This window comes from Maniola jurtina, chromosome 11 (assembly GCF_905333055.1).
Source record: "Maniola jurtina chromosome 11, ilManJurt1.1, whole genome shotgun sequence".
Classification (NCBI taxonomy): Eukaryota; Metazoa; Arthropoda; class Insecta; order Lepidoptera; family Nymphalidae; genus Maniola; species Maniola jurtina.
The window spans coordinates 9,562,851-9,584,749 of record NC_060039.1 but is presented as its reverse complement, the minus strand read 5'-3'; the positions used below and the strand labels follow the sequence as shown (position 1 = coordinate 9,584,749).

The window sequence follows — 21,899 nt, the reverse complement described above, 5'->3', positions numbered from 1 at the left end:
TTGTTTTTCTTTTTCAGGATCAGCAGTCAATTTATTCAATCAACAATTATTATTACGATTCTTTTTAAGCTTAACTAATGGGACAAGAAAACTGTTTAAATTTTTGTATAATAAAGTGCCATATTAACCTGTGTACCTTATTACTTTTATTTTCCACGAAAAATAAGGAAATGTTACTTTTCTCGTGAAAATGTTACATTTTGAGATGTCTCGTGTTACAATTGACTATCTGCCACTGGCAACACTGATTGTTTGGCATGTTTGCTGTTTGGCATTTCAGAGTAGAGTAGACCAGAGTAATTCTAACATTTAACATTTTGGCAACCGTGTAAAGTAAAAGCAATTTACTTTTTAATACTTTAATGTATGGAAATGTTTATTAATTAAATGTAGGATTTTCTTCAGAGTTGAGTTTTAATTGGGTTTGTATTACCACCATCTAAATAATTGTCACGTAGATAAGCTATTATGGCCGAGTATTTGGCGGCTATATTTGGTACCGAAAAGGACAAGTGAGTATTTACATTTTGTTAACAATTTGTAAGATATATTTGATTTACCATTGATTAAAAATAATATGTAAAGTTTTATCAAGCTTTAATGAAGTTTTCTGTCTTCATTTTGAGGTTATGTTTTATTGAGACAGAGGAACTAACGTTCTATGCTCAACAATAAGATGATTCTAAATGTACGTTTCAGTAACATACTATTATGCATTTGAAAAACACTTTTTACCCGACTGTGGCAAAGCCAAAAAGAAGGGTTATGATTTTAGCAGTCTATGTATGTATGTATGTGTGTGTTTGTATCCAGATTCTGTGTGTTCCACCGTAGCGCCTAAACTACTGGGCCGATTTTGATGAATGAGGTATCAATCGATTCGTCGTAAAGGTCCGGGTGACATAGGCTACATTTTATACGAAAAAAAATTGACTTAATGGATGTTACATGAAAAAAAGTGGGGGTCTCCAAAATTTTTTTTTCTATTGTATCAAGTGGAGTGTCAAGATGGGAAAATTCTGAGTTCATAAATATAAATGTACGATAACATTAAAATATATGTACCAAGCGACAGAAAAACTATTTTACTATAATATTTCAGCGTTTATTAAGACAATCACAGTCGGTTTTTAGTTTTCAACTTTATGAAATTAATTTTTTCACCTAAGTTTTAAATATCCTATTCAAAACGTTCATATGAGGGTGCTAAAATCAGAGTGTTAAAAAATTTGCTTATAATTTATCTCTTGTTACAGAGTAAACTGCTCCTTTTATTTTAAAATTGGAGCATGTCGACATGGGGACAGATGTTCTCGTATACACAACAAACCTACCTTTTCTCAAACTGTGTTATTGCAAAATTTATATGTGAACCCACAAAACTCTGCTAAATCTGCAGATGGCAGCCACTGTAAGTATAATATCATAATTTTTTCATTAAAATCTTATGTAGTAAAGGTTACAAATTTATCATGCACATTTAGCTTGTTGATTGTGAAAAAACTGCATCAATCATTACAACTATCACAATTGTTGTGATAGGCTGAATTTGTGGTATTCTTTTGCAACATTGTAGCCAATAGTGAGTGAGCGACTTTTTATCAAAGAAAATCAAAGAGTTCCTGTAAGATTTTCGAAAACCTTAATCCACACAGACAAAGTTGGGGGCATCATCTAGTGTGATGATATTAAATAATCATTTTCATTTCACAGTGGTGGTAGCAAATGTATCAGATGAAGAGATGCAGGAGCACTATGACAACTTCTTTGAAGATGTGTTTGTTGAGTGTGAAGACAAGTACGGGGAGATTGAGGAAATGAATGTATGTGACAACCTTGGGGATCACCTTGTGGGCAATGTTTATATTAAGGTACATATTAATTTTGTAATAGTGATGGTAAGTACTAATCAATACAAAACAGTGACTTTTTATCAATTGTCAAAACGCTCGCTTAGTATGGGAGCTTCTATGACATACATAGATGTGATATCATAAAGATTTGACGTGTGAGGCACAGCTAGACGCGACTTCACTAACAAATGTAATAAGTGGAAACAATGAAGTTATTTAGCAGGAGGCACAAAACTGCCTGTTTGCATTAGAAAAAGGTAACAACTAATAAGTCCTTATCGTCATCACCTCAACCTATTGCTGGTGCTATTTTGAGAGAAAACCCATGCTTGTTTCCTCTCAGAATGAGAAGGACTTGGGCCATAGTCCACCATACTGACCAAGTGCAAGATCACAATCCACTATTTTATATAAATTCCCATGCTGAACATGCGTTTTGTTATTTGATAAATAAATCGCTAATTTTAATCTTCCATTTTATGTATTCCAGTTTCGGCGCGAAGAAGACGCGGAGAAAGCCGTCAACGACCTCAACAACCGCTGGTTCGGGGGGCGGCCGGTGTATGCAGAGCTGTCGCCCGTCACCGACTTCCGCGAGGCGTGCTGCCGTCAATACGAGATGGGCGAATGCACGCGCAGCGGCTTCTGCAACTTCATGCACCTCAAGCCCATCTCCAGAGAACTGAGGAGGTATGACCTTGCTTGTTTTTTTGTGTTTTCTGTCCTCACTTTCTCATCCAGTTGGTGGTAGATACTTTTCTGATATCGGCGCTCTGCATAGACAGGGAGTGCCGTGCGTTTACTGAGACACCAATTCAGTCTCCAATCGAGATACTATTGACCAACATCCATCAATTTGCAGACAGAGTTAACCAGCCCATTGCTATTTCAAGCTACTAGCTTTGTAAGAGTACTTAAATACTGACTTTCTTGCTAACAGATCTTAGTAGAATTTAGATTACAGAATGCAGATGCCTATGATATATGATAGGTATCTGTTAAGTAATCATCTGACAGTATGCTGATTTTTGCTGACAGGTTTTAGTAGAAATTGCTCCAAACTGGTAGTAAGTTTTTAGAAAGTAAATTCTGAAGTAAACTTACTGATATAAACAATTTTAATTTTAAAGTTATGTTCCAACACATTCAGGGGCCACCGCTGGCCAGTCTGCTTCTAGGGCTAGGGACAAATTAGTGAAATTCCGTGGGAGTAATTTAGATAAATTTGTACTTACATAACCTGTGTTAGGAAAGTGCCATATCTGTGTGGATAATATACTAAAGATGTTGAGTTTTTAAAGTTACGAATTTACCTTACCCTATTAACTAAGTATGATACTATGATCTGTCAATTTTGAAGTGCCACCTGTGACATTGATCTTATATTCTGGCTGTCTGTGGTTCTGTTTTTTCTTTTCCATATTGTAACTTTGTGCTAATAGTATTCAATAACAATCAGAGTAATATTGTATTTTAATAAAGATTCCAAATCAAAATCAGGTTATGGGCCCAGCACTTCTACTCCTTGCGCTTTTTTTCACTTGAATCCGCTAGATTTATTTTTAGCCCAAAACTTTAGTGATTCAATAATAATAACTTTATTTCAGGTACCTATACGCACGTCGTAAGGGCGGCCGCAAGTCGCGCAGCCGGTCGCGCGAGCGCCGCCGTCGCTCGCGCTCGCGGGAACGTCGCGGCCGCGAGCCACCGCGCAACTCGCGTTCTGGACGATACTAATCTTACACTAAACTTCCACTTACACTTGCGTGGCCGTTTTACTAAGTGTTTTTTTTCTACTCATTTCATTTGTTGCCGATTACAAATTACGTGCGGAACGCAATCATTTTTCAGTACTTAAAATGATGATACGCTGCAACGATGCAACGCTTTGTCTGGTGGGAGGCTTCGGCCGTGGCTAGTTACCACCCTACAGGCAAAGCGATTTAGTGTTCTAGTGCAATGCCGCGTAGAATCATACTATATGGGCTTAATGAAACTACCATACCCCTTCTAAGTTAGCCCGCTTCCATCTAAGACTGCATCATCACTTACCGCCATACCACCAGGTAAGATCGCAGACAAGGGCTAACTTGTATCGGAATATATAAAAAAACGCATATGCGGTCGATTTGTGCTACTGTTTCAGCATATGTTAAGTACTGAAAGGTTTTGGTCGCGCCCTTGATTAGTTAAGTTTTATGTCAAGACTATGTGAAATCAATACAATGCCTCTGTTTACTTTAGCAAACTCCTGACTTTGCTACGGCTTGTTACCACTGTCCCATCGCATTGCCCTTGGCATTGCGTCACAAATCATGTTAAGGCGTTAACAAACTGACGTTAGTTACGTGAGTTGTCGTGATGCAACACTAGCCGATTGGCGAAGTCACATAGATAAGAGAACGTGACATTAGTCTGACGCTCCGATTGGTCGATCGTCGCGCCAGAGTGCGTTGCGACACCACGACATTAATTTGTTTGCACTTTTATTTTTTCCCTCTGTGAAGATCTAAGGTTGCGCAAGAGTATATGAAGTGTTAATATTTAAAATAATTTTAGAAATAAAAAGATTTTTGTTTAAGTTCACTTTTACAAGTGATTCACTTTTGATTTGTCAAATATATTTACCACTAGTTCGGAATGCCTTTTCTACCGATAAAAACCGGCAAAGAAACTCGGTGGTTACACTTTTCAAACATTTGATTTACAATATTTTCTATCCACTTGTGCGTTTTTCTATTCATCTTACCACTTGGTTAATTGACGTAAAAAAATATTTTACTTTAAAGTTTAATCGTCTTTATCTTCCTTCGATCTTACAAGTTTACGATTATGATTAAAAACACCTGTAATCTATACATATAATAAAATTGTAGAAAAGTGGTGTCTGTACAATGGAAATACATAAAAAAAGTAGCAGGGGTTGTTATTATATTGATGCTGAACCCGAAATTGTGATTAATTTTTTTTTTGTCTGTTTGTCTGTGTGTTTGTGCACGCTTATATCAGAAACGGCTTATTCGATTTAGATACGGTTTTCACTAATATATTGTAGTAAGCTTCACTTAACATTTAGTGTTTATTTCATGTCAATCGGTTCATAAATAAAAAAGTTATGTCAATTTAAAGAATCACGGCGAACATTTTTAACGTACAGAGTACGTACTGCACGCCTCGCGCCTGAGCGTCCGTGGCTATATAAAGCGCGCTGAGAGCTATTCCACGCGAACGAAGTCGCGGGCACAGCTAGTGTTACAAATAAAAACCCAACAAAGAAGCACCAAGTTACAAGTTCTTTATAATATTATAAAAGAGCTATCCAGGTTTGTAACATAACATCAAAAATTTAGTTCTAATATTGAAAAACATAAATATCAACAGTTTATCTGAGGTTAGAAGGTTGAAGAAAAAAGCGCACAAGTATAGTTAAACGTAGTATTTTTATGATATGCTTTTCGTTGGCAAACGGAATAAGGAAGAATTCGGTACTATTTTTGTAATGTTTTAGAGTCCCATACCCGAAGGGTGCCAACGAGACCCTATTACTAAGACTGCGCTGTCCGTCCGTCTGTGTATGTCTGTCAGCGGGCTGTATCTCTGGAACCGTAATAGAGAGTTGAAATTTACACAGAATGTGTGTTTATATTGTCACTATAACAACAAATAATAAAAGTTTCGAAATGGCTGCCATGAAAATTAAATAAATTAAAAAAGTGTTATTATTTGTATGTTACGGAACCCTTAATGTACTACTCCGACTCGCACTTGACCGATTTTTTAACTGTCGCGAAAAATACGCAATGCGTTATTGGAACAACTATAGTGGGATAAAAATAGAACGTAACGTTTTATTTAAAAAGATCTTCCAATAGTGCAGTAAAAAAAAATAAAGCAACTGTCGAGAAATATTTTGTGGTTTATGTAGGTTAAGAGGTAACGCAGACGACCGATTGTTGACTTAGAAGGTGAGAAGCGATGTCAGTTTTTACGCCGCCGATTCATTTCACTCGTTATTTTCTATCCTTCTCTCCATCAAAAATTAATCTTAGTTGACAATACAATATAATAATTCCATTTTCATAAAACCGTTTTCTGTGTTATATACTATTTGCTTTAAAATGGTAAGTGCTTTGTGTTAAATTTTACTATTTTGTCGGTTGTCTGCGCTAGACATGTATTCTCTGCAGTTGTTCCAGTTTCATTTGTATGTAAATGATGTGAATTTACTTTGTTCACGGTTTTATTAACACAAATTAAGAAATGATAAGTTCACATCACCTTTTACAGTATTGCTGTATTTTTAATAATTTTGATAGTGTAATAAAGAATAAGAAAATGTAATGTAATGCAGTAATAATAAGAATTCATTCCTATACATGGTCTGTTTATTTGTTTGGCTCTGAATTTTGAATTTTAAATCTTTAGAATAAATCCCTTAAATTCGGTGCGCGCCCCATACAAACGAAGTTTGATTCTTATTTTATTATTAATCAATCAAACTAAATTAAATTTTGTAGACACGTTTTCATAAAAATAATATGTAGTTTCAAAATTACACGGGATTTATATTTAATAGGTACTTATGTAAATCTTTGAGTCCATATAACTTTGAAACTATATTGGTAAACCACAGATACATTCGTTTTAAAAACATGTAGTACAACATCATTGAGTTTGATTTGGTTATACTTAAAAAGTTTCAATTAAATATAAATGATAATATTATCAGAATGAAAATCAAACTTTGTTTGTATGAAGCGCGTTGCGAATACTTCTTGAATAAGGAATTAATGACAACGTACGTGGGGCCAGTCAGATGTCCTATTCGCAATAGGAAATCTGATTAAGCCCATTGTACGCATCGTATGTACATTACTTCCACTCTTATAAGTGGCACCGGCAAATTTCGTTTACACATAAAAGCACAACCTAACCCTGAATAAAACCGATTATACAACAAGGAAATATGACCTTATTACTTGGCATTAAGATTTAAAACACAGAAACAACATACACTCGTGCTATCTCGGTCATAATTCCTGCATACAAAACATAGCGCGTATGCAACAATCATATCGGATGGACGCGTCCTATGATTGGCTGAGATATTTTTGTGCCATTCAAATATAATATTTCTGCACAGGTACATTATAAAAGTGGTAGTGCTGTAACATCTGAATTCTGAACACTTGATTTTTTATACGTATTAAAACCATTGTAAGCCTGACCAGAAGTATTAAAAAAAAATTGCTCGGGGGCGCCACTATGGTCTATGGTTATGGTCACTAAGTATGTATATGGTCTTGTTTAATGTAGTTGCACGGGTTTTCCGCAATATGGCGAGGTATTTTATTTTTCTGGTCATGCTTTACAAAACCGTTGCATACAAAGTCAACGTAGATGTGTTGCATCGCAGAATTCGCATACATATTGCGTAGGAGCAGTCTATCTTTGCTTTATTCCTTAAAAATCAGTCCTTAATTAACTCGTTTTTCTCTGGCATCGTTTGAAAATAATTTGAGAGGAGGGAAATGTAATAAAAAATCAAAAAATATGTTTATACATATAATATTAAAATCTCATCAATACCACCAAAGTGCTAAAAAAAACTCTTTTAAGTGGCAATTTGGATAAAATGCATCGTGAAGATCGCTTATAGATGATTGTTCTGTTCACCGTTAACCATAATTGTATCATTTATCAGCATATATCTCATCCCAAAAATCGATATTTACAGCATCGATATCTAAATCACACTTAAGATCTCTATCAATTACAAGACAGTATCGTTCATTATTTGTAAAGGGTTTCCACTCTAGTGTACTTTGTGACGTAGGATTCCTGGAAAATAAATTTAGATACTTAAATACATTTAGATAGGTCATCATCACCATCATCAGCCTGTGGATGTCCACTGTTGGACATAGGTGTTCCCTATGTCCAACAGGTGGAGGTTCGCGGGACTATAGTTTATCAGATAGCTGGTTGTTTGTCAGGTTTCTTCATCATCATCATCATCATCATGATCAACCCATCGATGGCCCACTACTGAGGAGTAGTCTCCTCTCAGAATGAGAAGGATTAGGCCATAATCTACCACGCGGGCCAAATGCGAATTGGCAGACTCTACCTACCTTTGACATAATATGGAGAACTCACAGGTTTCCTCACAATGTTTTCCTCCACCGTTAAATCAAATGAACTTTAGTTTTAGCTTTTAATTAACAACTCAAAATTTTAAAGAATAGCTTATAGTACCTACCCAGTGGCAGCGAATTGAAACCACAGCTGCACTAATTGTTCTATAATAGACTTCGAGTCTTCAGTCAACGGAATATCCAAACATGTTATGTTGAAGAAGTAAGGCAAATCGTCCGCGTGACAAACTCCGGGCACTGTATCCATCTTATAAAACTTCTTCGTATAGTTTCTTTCTGTTTCTGCAGTAAACTTGTAAATATAAACAGGCATACCTGTATAATGACTGTGGTAGCGCCCAAATCTAAATATATTGTATGCAAACAATCTATCCGTTTCGAGATTTATCACTTCTTGAAGCATATTTTCATTTAAATCGATCCCCCTAAAGTAGAAATTCCGAATTTTTTTATCTACTTCTTCCTGTTTCTCTTTATTAAATTTAAATTTCAGTTCCCTCGGTACAACGACGCCTGTTTTCAATAGAAAGTTTAAAGTTGCAGGAAAATTCCTTCCTAACTCTATTCCTTCGCCCGATGTATACCCTAAAATAATGGGTACTTTGAAAATTCGTCCTTTTTTAACCAATTCCGGTGGTTCTTCGGTTATAAAATTTTCGACTTCTAGATTTGATTTTTCAATCACAGGAGCAAATACAATACCGTCTACCAAATCTTTATTACCAAGCTCTAGTGAAGGTAATTTTACATTAACCAGAGATTGTACCGGAACATTTCTTAAAAAATGTACCAATTCATTTTGGTCCTTCGTATCTTTACCCAAGAATTTTCCTAATTGAAATGCCCGATCGAGACCGTTTAGACTGTATGCCCATTCATTAAGGCAAACACCGCTTTGGCAAATGGCTTTGTTAAATAAACCGTGGCTCATTTTTGATAAAAGATGATAAGACGTAGACGCAGCGCCAGCACTGCAGCCGAAAATTGTAATATTATTAGGGTCACCTCCGAATGCGGCTATGTTATTTTTTATCCATTTTAAAGCAGCAACTTGATCTTTTAAACCAGCATTACCAGGTACGTCTTTATTATCGAGGCAAAGGAAACCGAGGACTTCTAATCTGTAATTAAATGTTACGAGAATCATTTCATGTTTCATGAAAAATTCAGGTCCATAATAATCCGAATTTCCGGAGCCAGTGTAGAAAGCGCCGCCATGAATCCATGCCATGACTGGCAACGGTCGAGATGGTGTGAGTGTTGTGGTATAAACATTGAGGTACAGACAGTCTTCGCTACCGGATTCTAGACGCTGTAGACGTTCGTTATATTGGGGGCATACCGGCCCATGCTTCGTGGCGTCCCGCACGCCTTGCCAAGGTTCTGGGGGTTCAGGAGCCTAGAATAAAAGAGGTCTCAAATTATTCGTCGAAGTAACAAAAGTGTAGGTAAATACGTCTTGCTACGCTTGCTTGTGGGCTGAAATGGTGGTCGGTATATACACTTTTGCTAAAAGTAGTTATATATTATGTATCTCTACTCAGCATTATCACTTCATTTGGCTATATTTTTAGGGCTTTTGGAAAAAATCTCTCCAATAGAGATAAGTTGTTCTTTGTACACGTTTTTTCATAATATAGGTACATATTATGTTTTGGTTTTAATTTATTTATTGGTAGGTAGTAGCTTCATGAATAAATAAATAGAAAATAATATATTTATATTCAAGTAAACTTTTACAAGTGCAGCTTTTGAATCGTCAAAATAATTTACCATATGATACACCAATTCGCCAAATACCTAAGGATAATAATATGATTGCGTTAAAGTTTCGTAACACTGGCAAAATACAGCAAAACGGAAAGATCAAAATATGCGAACTTTACCCAACGCGACAGTCTGAAAATACTTTGTCCTGAAATGAGTTTTTAAATCCATATTACCTGCAGAAAATGGACAGATATTTTAGAACATCGCTGCTTTTAGCATAGCTACTTTTATAATCGTAGATAGCATTATAGCCTCACTCACCTTAAATCTTAATAAACCAAGCGGGGGCTTTGCGTACGGTATTCCTTTAAAAGCAACGTATGTCACATCGTTATTCTTTACAACAACACCTCTTAAAGTGCCTTGTTTACATTCTGCTATAGTCATATTTCATTCGGTTCTGTAACAATTTTAAAGTATTAAGTCCAGTTGATTGGATAGGTAGTTACCAGTTACTGACGAGAAAGTTAGGAAATTGCTAAGGGAAATTGGTGATTTGCCAATCAGACTAAATAGGTATAGTAATAAATTTTATTTATAGTTCATTATGTAAGTGTACTTAATATAGATAATACAATCCTATCTCTATGATACAAGATATAATATGACAGTAGACTGTTATAATATCTAGATTTGTCAAGATGCATAATAATATACTTATTATGTAAATATTAGTATCTATTGTATCTACTTATCTAGGTAGGTAGTCTTAGAATAATAAAAGATTGAACGTCATTTGTACACTACCATCACTAAGAACATAATCATGGTAATACCATTACCGTGACATAATGGAGAACACGCAGGCATGCAGGGCTCCTCACCACGCTGGAAAATTAGAGGTGCATTCCCGGGATCGAACCCTGGACACCCCGGCTAGGACGTCGACATCTTAACAAATAGGCTTTCTTAATCTTCGCTTTTTTAACCCCCGACCCAAAAAGAGGGGTGTTATATGTTTGACGTGTGTATCTGTCTGTGGCATCGTAGCTCGTAAACTAGTGAACCGATTTTAATTTAGTTTTTTTTTGTTTGAAAGGTGGCTTGATCGGGAGTGTTCTTAGCCATCCAAGAAAATCGGTTCAGCCGTTTGAAAGTTATCAGCTTTATTCTAGTTACTGTAACCTTCACTAGTCGGGGGTGTTATAAATTTTTAATTTACACTTGTATTAATCTAATTAATCTAAAGGGGTGGTTTCAACATCAATGAATCTGAACAGTCATCAATTTTTTTTTACGTCATCTTGGTACAAATAATAATATATGATGTCAGGCAAATAGAACTAGCTAGGTACTTACACTTTTTATTGATTTAACGGTAGCCTTTGATTGCGATCTCACGTGGTGGTTGGTTTTTGGTACCTAAGTGATGATGCAGTCTAAGATAGAAGCGGGGTAACTTAGATTTGGAAGGGGTCTAAACCGTCTAATCTACTCTACAATAAAACTATATTAAAAAATATTCTATGTAAATTAATGCTCGGTTTAAAATGATTAGTGCACTAATGAGAATGCTGACTGGTATAGAACGTGAAGTTGAGAAGTTTTATCATAAAAGATAACTTTTGTTATCAGCTACCTATGTACTTACGAGTGTACCACCATGCCTAGACGGGATTAATTATTTCATTTTGTCATGTAGTTTGGAGCGTTTGTTACGTTTGTACGTTTATCTAATTACTTTACCTTTTGTCAACATACGGAATACATCATAATCCTTTAATTCACAAGTATGATTTATTTACATTACAAGTCTGTTAATTCCCCCTTGCAATGTCCCTCACTCCCTTCGTAATTCTCACTTCTGAAATACTTAAAATACTTATTAAGTATCTAGTACTGAATATGTTATAGCACGGTTGACACAAATTTATTTAAGAAATGCGATTATCATGAATTACTTATCTAACTAGCGAGCTTCAATACTTATTTATCGAGATATACGTACTAACCTACCTACTTATGTACGCGACGGGTCAAGATGACGATCGGGGTATGAGGCGGGGGGAAATCCCGCATACCCGTTAATCCTGCACCGGGTTAGCGGGAGTTGTGCAGAGCGTCCCGACTCCCGACTCCGATTGCCATCTCGACCTGTCGCGTAGGAGTTTTTTATAATATATGTACCAACTACTGACCCTCAAAAGCTAATTACTTAATAAATTATTATCATTCATTAAGTAATTTCCTACCTATTCCGATTTTAATAACGTACCTATAACATGGCTAATTTTCCTTAAAAAATCGACTTTATTTCTCCACAGAGCACGATCGATTTGTCCATACTTCCTTGCCAATTCTTTGCGAAATAGAATAAACTTTCTCCTTTTTACTACTTGTAACGCGTATTATCTACCTATTGTATTTACTGGATTTCTAATTACCTCTCTATTTATTATTTCACACTTTTCGATTTAGCGTTTCGTCACTAGGTAGTTAGGTAAGTAGGTACCTGCAAGTAAAATAGGATTTGAATTGTATTGCGCAGTTAAGTAATTATAACCCTGCGCTTTTTTTGGGGTCCGTACCTCAGAAGAAAACAATATGAAACGAAGGAAAACAAAGTGATCCAATGAGGGTTCCGTTTTTCCTTTTAAGGTACGGAATCCTGAAATTAAAATGTGTTCACGGAAAGATTAATTTACCAAATCACATATAGATGGCGCAGTCCGACATTAACTTGCAGTGTTGTACATCTTGTACGGAATCGTTCGTATGCGAGTCCGACTCGCACTTGACTTGTTAGCCGACTTCAAAAAAAGGAGGAGGTTCTCAATTCGTCGGAATCTTTTTTTTAAATATTATGATCAATCCATCGCAGGTTCACTACTAAACACGGGTTTCTTCTCAGAATGAGAAGAATTCGGCCACAGTCTACCACGTTGGCCAAGTGCTAATTAGCAGGCTTCACACACACACACACACACACGCACCTTTGAGAATATTATTGGACAACTCAGGCAAGCAGCTTTCCGCACGATATTTTCCTTCACCGTTAAATTGATACGATTCCTGGCACGTATTTCTAACTTTTCGGAGTTACGAGTAATTATGTGCATAAATAGCGCTTGCTTTATTAAGCATGCCTGAGAGTTCTTCAATCTTCATAGTAGGTACTCTCAAAGGTTTGTAAACTCTGCCAGCGTGGTGGACTACGGCAAAGACCCTTCTCATTGTTAGAGGAGACCCATAGGTACTTAGCAGTGAGTTCATTCTGGTAGTGGGCTGGCAGTGGGTTGATAACAGCGATACCTACGGCCTACCTAAATGTCGTTAATAATGATGATGAAGCCTTCCCTCATATTAATCAGTGAGAGGCAATTGCCAGTTGTGTAGATCACCTGCGTTGTCCTTTGAGATCGATAAATGATTGCCTTTTTACATTGTAATAAAATGTAAAACAAAACCGGAATGAGAGACAAAAAACAAGCCACTCCAGGTGCTATACGTGTCGAAAGCGGACCTTGAAAATGCAATGCCCACTTATTTATGTTTTAACTTAAAATTAAAGCATCTGTCTAAAGACTAAACTGCCCTTATTTATGCGGTATGATCTAGATTCTAGAATGTGAAAAAACAACATTGAAAAATTCTTTCCAAAAATGCACTCGTAGTTATAAACGTTTCGCTCAGCAGTTATAGGTATTTCATTCCCCCGCAATAAGCTTAAGTGTTTTTCTTTGGAATGTTTTACCATATTTTATTACAGTTTAAATTTCCGCTGTAGCTCTAGTTAAATCTCAGACTACAGAAAAAAGTTGGACGCGAACGGAACGGATTTATTGGATTAAATGAAATAGATCTGGGAAAAGTATAAGTAGGTAGGTATAATGCATACCTACATTTTGAGAACTCGCCCGCCATAATCGCTCTATGTGTGCAATTGTAACGTCAAAAGTACGATTTTATTTCTTAACTAGCTGATGTCCGCAATTTCGATCCCGTGGATATAGGCTTTTAAAAATCCCGTGAGAACTCATTAATTGTCCGGGATAAAAAGTAGCCTATGTTTTAATCCAGGGAATGATCTATTGCCATTTCAAACAGCCAAATACGTCCAGTAGTTTTTGCGTGAAAGAGTAACAAACATCTATACATCCATACATACAAACTTTCGCGTTTATAATATTAGTAGGATATAAGAGTGAACCGTACTTTTGACGTGACAGTTGAAGCGTAGAACAAATATGGCGAGTGAGTTCTCAAAATTTATGCATTAGTTATATCTATGGATTCAATGAGATTTTTTAAATAGAGGTGGTAGGAGTTAATATAAATGAACGCTAGCGCGATGCAAAGCACGCTGTTTTTCTTTAGTTAGGTATATTGTATTGTGTTTATCAGGCATGATTTAAATTTGTCCGACAGCATGGTTGTCAAGTTTGAAAGTGCGGTGCCCGTGCCCTGCCAAATGTAATTCACGATACCATATCTAATGCTAGCACGATTTTTCACTTTTATAAACATGTTTTTTCGTGAGGTCTCCGTCTATCAGTTGACTTTAGTCTGTGGCAATGGTATATCTATTCTATAGGCGTTTTGCTAAAAAAAACAATTTTGATTGAAGGGGAAAGAGCAGAGGGTCCGTCTTCCCCGCGGCACTATTAGGGTCTTGCAAACTACAGATACTGTTTGGAATTCCTCGGGGAACAAAGGGTGGCATGTGAAATGAAAACTGCTCATGTGAAAATGCTTTCATTGCTTTTTCCGCGCGGCCACAGGCAATTCATAAATGTTGTTGTGCTCCACAGATAGTGTTCCTTTGAGGGACGGAAAATGTCATCGTCTACGCTCTGTGGGAGATGTTGGAAATGTACTTTGCCTCATTGATTTCCTGTTTATGTTTCCCTTACCTATCAACTCCAATTTTTTATTGATTGAGCAGTTTTTGCACCATCTAAAAATGTCTTTTATTACCTTTCATGAGTATAATGGAGGAGAGGAGATCAAAGAGGATGGAGTGGTCTGTTTACTCTACTAGGTAAACTACTTATATGTCTAAATAATATACAGATTCGTCTTTTTGTCAGCACCTAAAGCCAAAAAGCTGTGTTAGCTTAGTGGTCAGAACGTCCGCCTCCTACCTAATCGGAGGTCAGGGGTTCGATCCAACTCTAACTTGTCAGAGTTTTAAATATCTCTTGCTTTAACGGTGAAGGAAAATATCGTGAGGAAACCTGAATGTTTGAGAGTTCTCCATTATGTTCTCAAAGATGTGTGAAGTTGCCAATCCGCACTTGGCCAGTGGGTTGACTATAGCCAAAACTCTTCTCACCCTGAGAGTAGACCCGTGCTCTGTAGTGAGCCGGCGATGGGTTGAAATCATCAACGGTGATCACGAAAACCAAAAAACACAAGGTATTTGGTAGGTAAGGATACACTAAGCGCGGGCGTACGCGTATACGATTTATATTACCTATCAAGAAACTAAAGCACATCACAATGCAGCGCGCGGATACTAACATAACGGCCGCGGGCGCGATGGCGACAACTTCAAAATCGTGGCTTCTACGTGAGCTTCGCTGTGTGAACTGATTCATAGGGACAAGATAGAAACTTCTTTTACGACCACTAGGAAGTAGGAACTGGGTTGCACCGTTCCGTCGCGCGTTGTGTTTAAACTTGAGTGAAACTACACGAGCAAAGCTACAAGTCTATGCTTGTTATATTGTTAATGCAAGGTTACTGAAGTAGGTACCAATCCATCCGAGGAACATCCGCATATCAGGTAATCAAGAAGAAATCGTAAGCCAGTAGGTACCTACGTAGATATTAAGATTTACAATTTAACTTTCACTAAATAGCATTGATACTGGAACTTGAACAACAGTAGGTAGAAACGGCTACTAAGGTCTCTATCTACTCATATGACTAAGCTAGGTACCTACTGTACCATGTATTTTTATTTAAAGAATATTAGTCATGACTAATACATCCCTTTCCCCTCCAATTAAGCGTAAAGCTTGTGCCAGGAGTGGGTACGACAATAGTTAGAAAAGAAACGGGTGGGGTTTGAACCGCCGACCTTTCGGAATTCTGTCCGCTCCTCAACCGTTGAGCTATCGAGGTATGTATTATACACATACTTGATACATCCTTCATTGTAAGTATTTATCGAATTCGTATGGAGATAGTCTATGGAAGGTACGTTTAATATTATGCACGTATTTTTAATTAAGAAGGAAGTAATTTGTGCTCATTGCTCATTCGAAATATGGAACACGTTGACCTGGATTATATTCTTTTAATCGAACGGGTTTTCAATCCTACTGGGTATGCAAAAACTTCCATTAGTAGTTACCTACTTACGTAGATTTTTTACGTAAAAAGTATTATATGTATAGGTACTACCCACTCTTACTCTTTGTACTCACAAAGAGGAAAATAAGTAGTAAGTAGGTACATTATTAAAAAAGATGTTTTTTTTTTTTTAATAAAACGTAACGTTTAGCGTGATTTTTTTTTCCAAACCTCAATTCTCATTTATTATGATGGATTACTATTTGTTTTAACGAGCTTTTTCAAAAGGAATTATTTTAAATTGACAATTTCCTAAATCAATGGTTTTAGTCCGCGGAAGTGGACCCTATTTTAGTGGAAGCGCCTGCTTCAAATAAGAAAGCAATGTGAACTGTTCGTTTTCTATGTACCTACCCACCTAACTCGAAGAGAAAAACTTTGGATAGCTCGATTCTAGAATCATAATATTGACATTTTCTCGTTTGAATATTTAAAATCAATATAGCCGCGACGTCTGTATAATTATGCAAATACAAGCACCCCTAAAATGATGACATTTGATGTGTTATGTTGTGGGGGTACGAAATATAAGAGCAGTTGCATAAATTTGGCCAATTTGACACGGAGCACCCCGGGGGAGACAAGTTCCCGACAGGGATGCTGTGCCCCGGGCGATGCGCGCAACGATCCATCCCCCGCAATCATCTGTAATTGCGCACCAGCCCTCGTACAAAAGATAACTATTATGCTTTTATTAAAATCACTAGCCAGCTTAAAGGGATACTCATAATTAAATTACGGACCAAATTTATTGCGATCCTTGGGATGACGCTGGTTACTAGATCTGTAATGATCTGTTTGGTATGGGGTGTATTATTTCCACATAATCACATAAGTCATAAGTTATGTAGTTACTAGCTTATCTACCTAGCTACCTAAGAGGATATTTTGGATACCTACAGTATTCATTCATGATTCACTTGAGATGTGTCGTAAGGATTAAGATGGTGATACGTACATACATTACGTGACCGTGGTGTGTGGAAATCCCTGGAAGAGGCCTATAATTGTAGAAGCTTATCGGTTGATGAAAATGTTGATGATGAATAAAAAAATCTACTATGGTAAAAACTACGTGCAAACTGCTAAGCAAAAGCTCCTTGAAAGATTAAAGTTGTCAGCTCTCATAGCACGATGTTTCACGGCTGTACTATCACCGCACAATGCAAGATAATGAATAATTTACTACGTGTCTGCAGTTGGCGCGACATCCGTTGTAACTACCTAGGTTGCAGGAGCCTCGTAAAGCTCACAACTTCATACCTACGCGCGCTATGTATGTATATTACCTAGACATTACATATAAGAAAATACCTCGTCAAACTCAAACTCAAAGGTTTTATCCAAAATGGGTACGTTTTTATACACTTCTTGATTGTCAATTGTTGAATTTGTAAGATAATGATGTGTGATGATAAATTACGTAAACATAAAAAGCTAAAACTTAAGCTACGAGGGTTCCAAACGCACCCTGGTCTAAGGAGCTCGCTAGTACTTGCTTATTACGCATGAATTTCTCTACGTAACTACGTATTTTTCAAATATTTCCTTTTTCCAATGGGACCATTCACTTTTCCATTCCATTCCATCAGCCTGTAAGCATCCACTGCTGGATGTAGGCCATTCCAAGAGCGCGCCACCAAACACGGTCCTCCGCCTTCCTCATCCACCCGCTCCCCGCCACCTTCTTCAGGTCATCGGTCCAGCAGGCTGGAGGTCGTCCCACACTGCGCTTACCGGTACGCGGTCTCCACTTCATAACAAGTCTGCCTCATCGGCCGTCAGTTCTACGACAGACATGACCTGCCCATTGCCACTTCACTTGCTAATCTTTTCAGCTATGTCGGTCGCTTTTGTTCTTCTACGAATTTCGTCGTTACGGATTTTATCTCTGAGAGTAATACCCAACATAAGCCGCTCCGCGCGCTGAGCGACTTTCAATTTGTGGACGAGGCCAACTGTCGGTATCCACGCATCACAGGTTGGACACACTCATTGAAGACCTTAGTCTTATGACTGCGGTATCGACGATTCGAAGACCTGACCTAGTTATGAAGCACAAGCTTAGTGGTGATAAATTGTGTTGGCTCTTTGTGCACAATTCGTTATAATCTGTTACATAGGCCCCATAGGCTACACAAATCGAAGCTCATATAGGGGCTTGGCTTTCAACTAGAGATCTCATAACTTTGAAACAGTGAAAGCATTATTAACTTGTTAGTTTGGCAACCAAAACATAAAATGTTTTGTATGTTTTATTAGCATTAGGTACACAAAATTACGTATTTATTTAGGGGTATATTATTTTGTAACCAAGTTTAAAAATAAAACTCCTGAATTACCGTAACCTAGCTAGGCATGTAGATTGTAGCTACTTTCACGAAATTATGTATATTATACTATTTACTAATGTCACAGCCTTCACAAGAGTAGGTATTATACCTACATAGTTACATAGTAGTGGTATTATATACAGCCAATACCTACGCGGTGTTGTCAATTAGGCACTACGTGGGCGAGGAATGTGATTGTATTGTATTACTAAAGAGCTATAGTTCAAAATATCTTTGGATTGTAGCAATCTACCTATTAGGTATTCGCTACGCGATTTACAGAGCTTCTTGGCGAACAATGACATTCATGGATTTTTAAATTAAGTATTACTTTTCCCAGAAGATGCGTGGGTATCGTGGGTATATTCACAATTGAATTAGAGCATTTGAATTAGAGTGGCTAGAAGATAGGTATATTAATCATTTACTGAATATGCATCTTGGAATCAGAATAATATTAGGTAGGTAAGCAGGTATAAGTCGAAAATATTGCACATGACAAGCATAATAAGACGTAACTATAGGAAAAACCGGCCAAGTGCGCGTCAGACTCGCGCACCGAGGGTTCCGTACTTGGGTGTTTTTTCCGACATTTTGCATGATAAATCAAAAACTATTATGCGTAAAAATAAATAAAAATCTGTTTTGGAATGTACAGGTAAAGCTCTTTCATATTCCCCGCTTAGTACAGTTATCTTACTTTGAAAATTGAAAGATATTTAAATTTTTTTTTGTGATGTCACCACGAAATTCACGGTTTTCGGATATTTTTTTTACATGTGCTATAAGCCCTATTGCCAAACTACCTGCCAAATTTCATGATTCTAGGTCAACGGGAAACTTACCCTATAGGTTTTCTTGACAGACGGACAGACAGACAGACAGACGGACAGACCGACAACAAAGTGATCCTATAAGGGTTCCGTTTGCCTTTTGAGGTACGGAACCCTAAAAAGTTTGAAACTTTTTATAAAATTTTCCATTTCTGCATTATTATAATTTTAGAAAAAGTTTAGATAGGTACAATCAGCAAGAAAATGGTTAAGTTTTTCTATTTTAAATAAATGAATTTAACAGACTCGATAAAATATAGAAGAAATAGGTATCTACTATCACTTAAAAACCTACTAGGTACAATGTCATGTCAGAAGTTAATTTATTTTCTTTTATTTTAACATATTTAGTTAAATTCTAGCATTTTTAAATTGTAATAAGAAACGTTTTTTGAGTTCATTCTGGCATTTAAACTTGAACACATATTATATAGGTACCTACTTAATAGTACCTAGGTACCTTTTAGCTTTCAAGTTACTTCAGTTGGGTTTCACAGAGGCTTATAAGATCCTTTACTTATAGAAAACGAAATCGATTGGCATTAAGTAATGTCTTATAATAAAACGTGACACTTTAGATATCCAGGAGAAATTTAAACTTTCCAGTTTTACGTTCAGGTTGGCAAAGTAAGTTAAAAATGAGGTGTAGGATAGGCTGTAGCTGCTGTATGTTTTGGTTTTGCTACCACTTTTCCAGACAAGACAACGGAAACTTACATTCTATCCCACTCTATTGTTGTAGTCTCTCTCCCACACAGGGTAAGCGCGCGGCGTGCGGCGTGGCTTGACTGCATTCAATTCAGTTGTTGACCAGCCTTGAGCTAACCGTCGCTCCGCTCTGTAGTTGGTACGGGTTGTGTACTCGATATTCGCGTCAAAGTTTTGTTTTTGCTTTGAAAATGAAACAGACACGTTTGCCAAAGTTCGTAACAAACTGAGGTGATGGTGATAGTGATGAATGCTGAGCAGTTTTGTTTGTGTTAAGAGTTAAAACCAACACATTCCTTATGTGATTGAAGTGAAGTGAGATTGTTAAATCGGAGTGAAATATTTGTTAAGTTGTGTTGCAAGATGTCTTGGAGGATTTGTTGAACCATATTAAAAATTGATTAGAAAGTTACAACAGCGCCAACATGGGGACCCACTGGTTGCTTTCACCAGTTACTTGGCTGCTGATTTGTACAGGTAAGCGAAGTGACTGCTTAGTGAACCAAGTCCTACTTACTTTCTGACTCACGGCGCTCCGCACGCCGCACCGCAGCCGCCCGACTCAACAACTGGTTGTGGAAACGTGTTTGTGTTGTATTTTTTGTAGGTGTGTATGCGTGAGCCTAGTTGTTGTATGCAGGTTAAGTTTTTTAAGGATCCCTAATTGCAGATCCCTATGCTTAATTAAATAGAATCTGCTGCTTAAAATAAGTTATCTGGCTTTATTAGATAATGAATTATATGAACAGACTTGATAGGTAGTTAAGGATTGAGATGATGAAACTAACGTATTCTATCATAAGGATCCTTCTCAAATTATCACCCTGCATGTAAAGAGAAAACGCTGTCTTTTATCCCTGTGATTTCTTTTGTATTTTATTCAGCTAACCTACTCTTAAAAATTAAAACCGTTACCTATATTAAAAGTGGATGCTGTAAAACTTCACTCAAATTCATTGCTAAAGAGTAGAAGCACACGGTGGAGGTATCTTAGCCGGGGACATACAGCAGTAAAAACACATGCCCCACCGGCGACAATGTAGACACTTTTGAATACTTGACAGAAAAAATATTTTTATTTCAAGGGTTTTTCATCTTTGGATTTTTTCGTAAATCATTAGGTTCCTATACGTGTTAAATATTATATGAAAGGAAAAGGTGACTGACTGACTGATCTATCAACGCACAGCTCAAACCACTACTGGGTAGGTAGCTACATACCTACCAGGAAATTTGCCTTAAGGTGCATGAGACGAGTATGCCCGCGAAATTCAAATTTAATTTAATTTTTCGCAATTTCTAAACTAATACGACAAAATAGGCTTATAACATTCTAATTCCGACAATGGCAGTATCACCTTCACAAGATTACATAAAAATCTTTACTTGAAAGTGTTCAGTTTAAGAAATTAGTCAAAAGAATGAGTTTGATATGAGTTAGGTACTCACAAATTAGTCGATACTTTTCTTAAATTGGACCCTTTCAAGTAAGGATTTTGTATATACCTGCGAGGATTAGGATGATACTGCTATTGGCCAATTAAAGTACCATAAGCCTACTTTGTCGTATTAGTTTACAAATTGCGAAAAACCAAATTAAATTTGAATTTCGCGCGCAGACCCGTCGCATCCGCCTAAAGATAAATTTTTTGAAAATTCAACCCCTATGAGGGTAAAATAGGGGTTTGAAAATTGAAATAAGTATGATAGTCTTTCAGTTTTGAAATAGGTAGACTACCTAAACCTATGTATACCTATATATCGATGAAAATTGGTATTGACTATTGAGACTTTAGATTAAAAAAAAAAAGGAAATTTTACGTTTTCCGGAAACATGACATTTAAATGCATAATAGACTAGTTCCCGAATTTACCAATCTTTTACCTGAAACTACACCTGCATGGATTTACGTTATTGAAAATCCCCTGGGAACTCTTTGTTTT

The 21,899-nt window shown here is 36.8% G+C and overlaps 3 protein-coding genes across 6 annotated transcripts in view; 2 read left to right on the top strand and 1 right to left on the bottom strand.

Moving 5' to 3' along the window:
• The first annotated feature begins 253 nt into the window (after positions 1-253).
• On the top strand, positions 254-6,228 carry LOC123869644 (splicing factor U2af 38 kDa subunit). The gene is made up of 6 exons (XM_045912627.1): positions 254-512; positions 1,257-1,411; positions 1,714-1,871; positions 2,344-2,543; positions 3,461-4,701; positions 5,100-6,228. The coding sequence occupies exons 1-5, from the start codon at positions 469-471 to the stop codon at positions 3,588-3,590; spliced, it is 687 nt and encodes a 228-aa protein (XP_045768583.1). The 5' UTR covers positions 254-468; the 3' UTR covers positions 3,591-4,701; positions 5,100-6,228.
• Positions 6,229-7,405: 1,177 nt separating this feature from the next.
• Positions 7,406-20,516, bottom strand: LOC123869637 (juvenile hormone esterase-like). Of its 3 annotated transcripts, none has more exons than XM_045912621.1 (4): positions 20,473-20,516; positions 10,043-10,181; positions 8,116-9,410; positions 7,406-7,694 (listed from the first exon to the last, which is right to left on the bottom strand). In XM_045912621.1, the coding sequence occupies exons 2-4, from the start codon at positions 10,166-10,168 to the stop codon at positions 7,547-7,549; spliced, it is 1,569 nt and encodes a 522-aa protein (XP_045768577.1). In that variant the 5' UTR covers positions 10,169-10,181; positions 20,473-20,516; the 3' UTR covers positions 7,406-7,546. The 3 variants fall into 3 exon arrangements, with proteins under 3 accessions (XP_045768577.1, XP_045768576.1, XP_045768575.1); XM_045912620.1 differs by lacking the exon at positions 20,473-20,516 and adding an exon at positions 11,081-11,326; XM_045912619.1 differs by lacking the exon at positions 20,473-20,516 and having other exon boundaries at positions 10,043-10,355.
• Positions 20,002-21,899, top strand: part of LOC123869628 (hemicentin-2-like) — a 42,645-nt gene continuing 40,747 nt past the window's right edge. For both annotated transcript variants that reach the window (XR_006796932.1, XM_045912610.1), the window contains exon 1: positions 20,002-20,432. Coding sequence is in view for 1 of the 2 variants with exons in the window: in XM_045912610.1 (XP_045768566.1) it covers positions 20,381-20,432 (52 nt within the window). In the remaining variant the exon portion in view is untranslated. The remainder of the gene's footprint in view (positions 20,433-21,899) is intronic.

Coding starts and splice junctions, on each gene's coding strand:
- LOC123869644 (XM_045912627.1), top strand. CDS start 469: ATGGCCGAGTATTTGGCGGCTATATTTGGTACCGAAAAGGACAA. Junction 1,412..1,713: donor ATCTGCAGATGGCAGCCACT/GTAAGTATAATA, acceptor TTCATTTCACAG/TGGTGGTAGCAAATGTATCA. Junction 2,544..3,460: donor ATCTCCAGAGAACTGAGGAG/GTATGACCTTGC, acceptor ACTTTATTTCAG/GTACCTATACGCACGTCGTA.
- LOC123869637 (XM_045912621.1), bottom strand. CDS start 10,168: ATGACTATAGCAGAATGTAAACAAGGCACTTTAAGAGGTGTTGTTGTA. Junction 9,411..10,042: donor TTGGTTTATTAAGATTTAAG/GTGAGTGAGGCT, acceptor CTTTTATTCTAG/GCTCCTGAACCCCCAGAACC. Junction 7,695..8,115: donor TTTCAATTCGCTGCCACTGG/GTAGGTACTATA, acceptor TTTATTTTCCAG/GAATCCTACGTCACAAAGTA.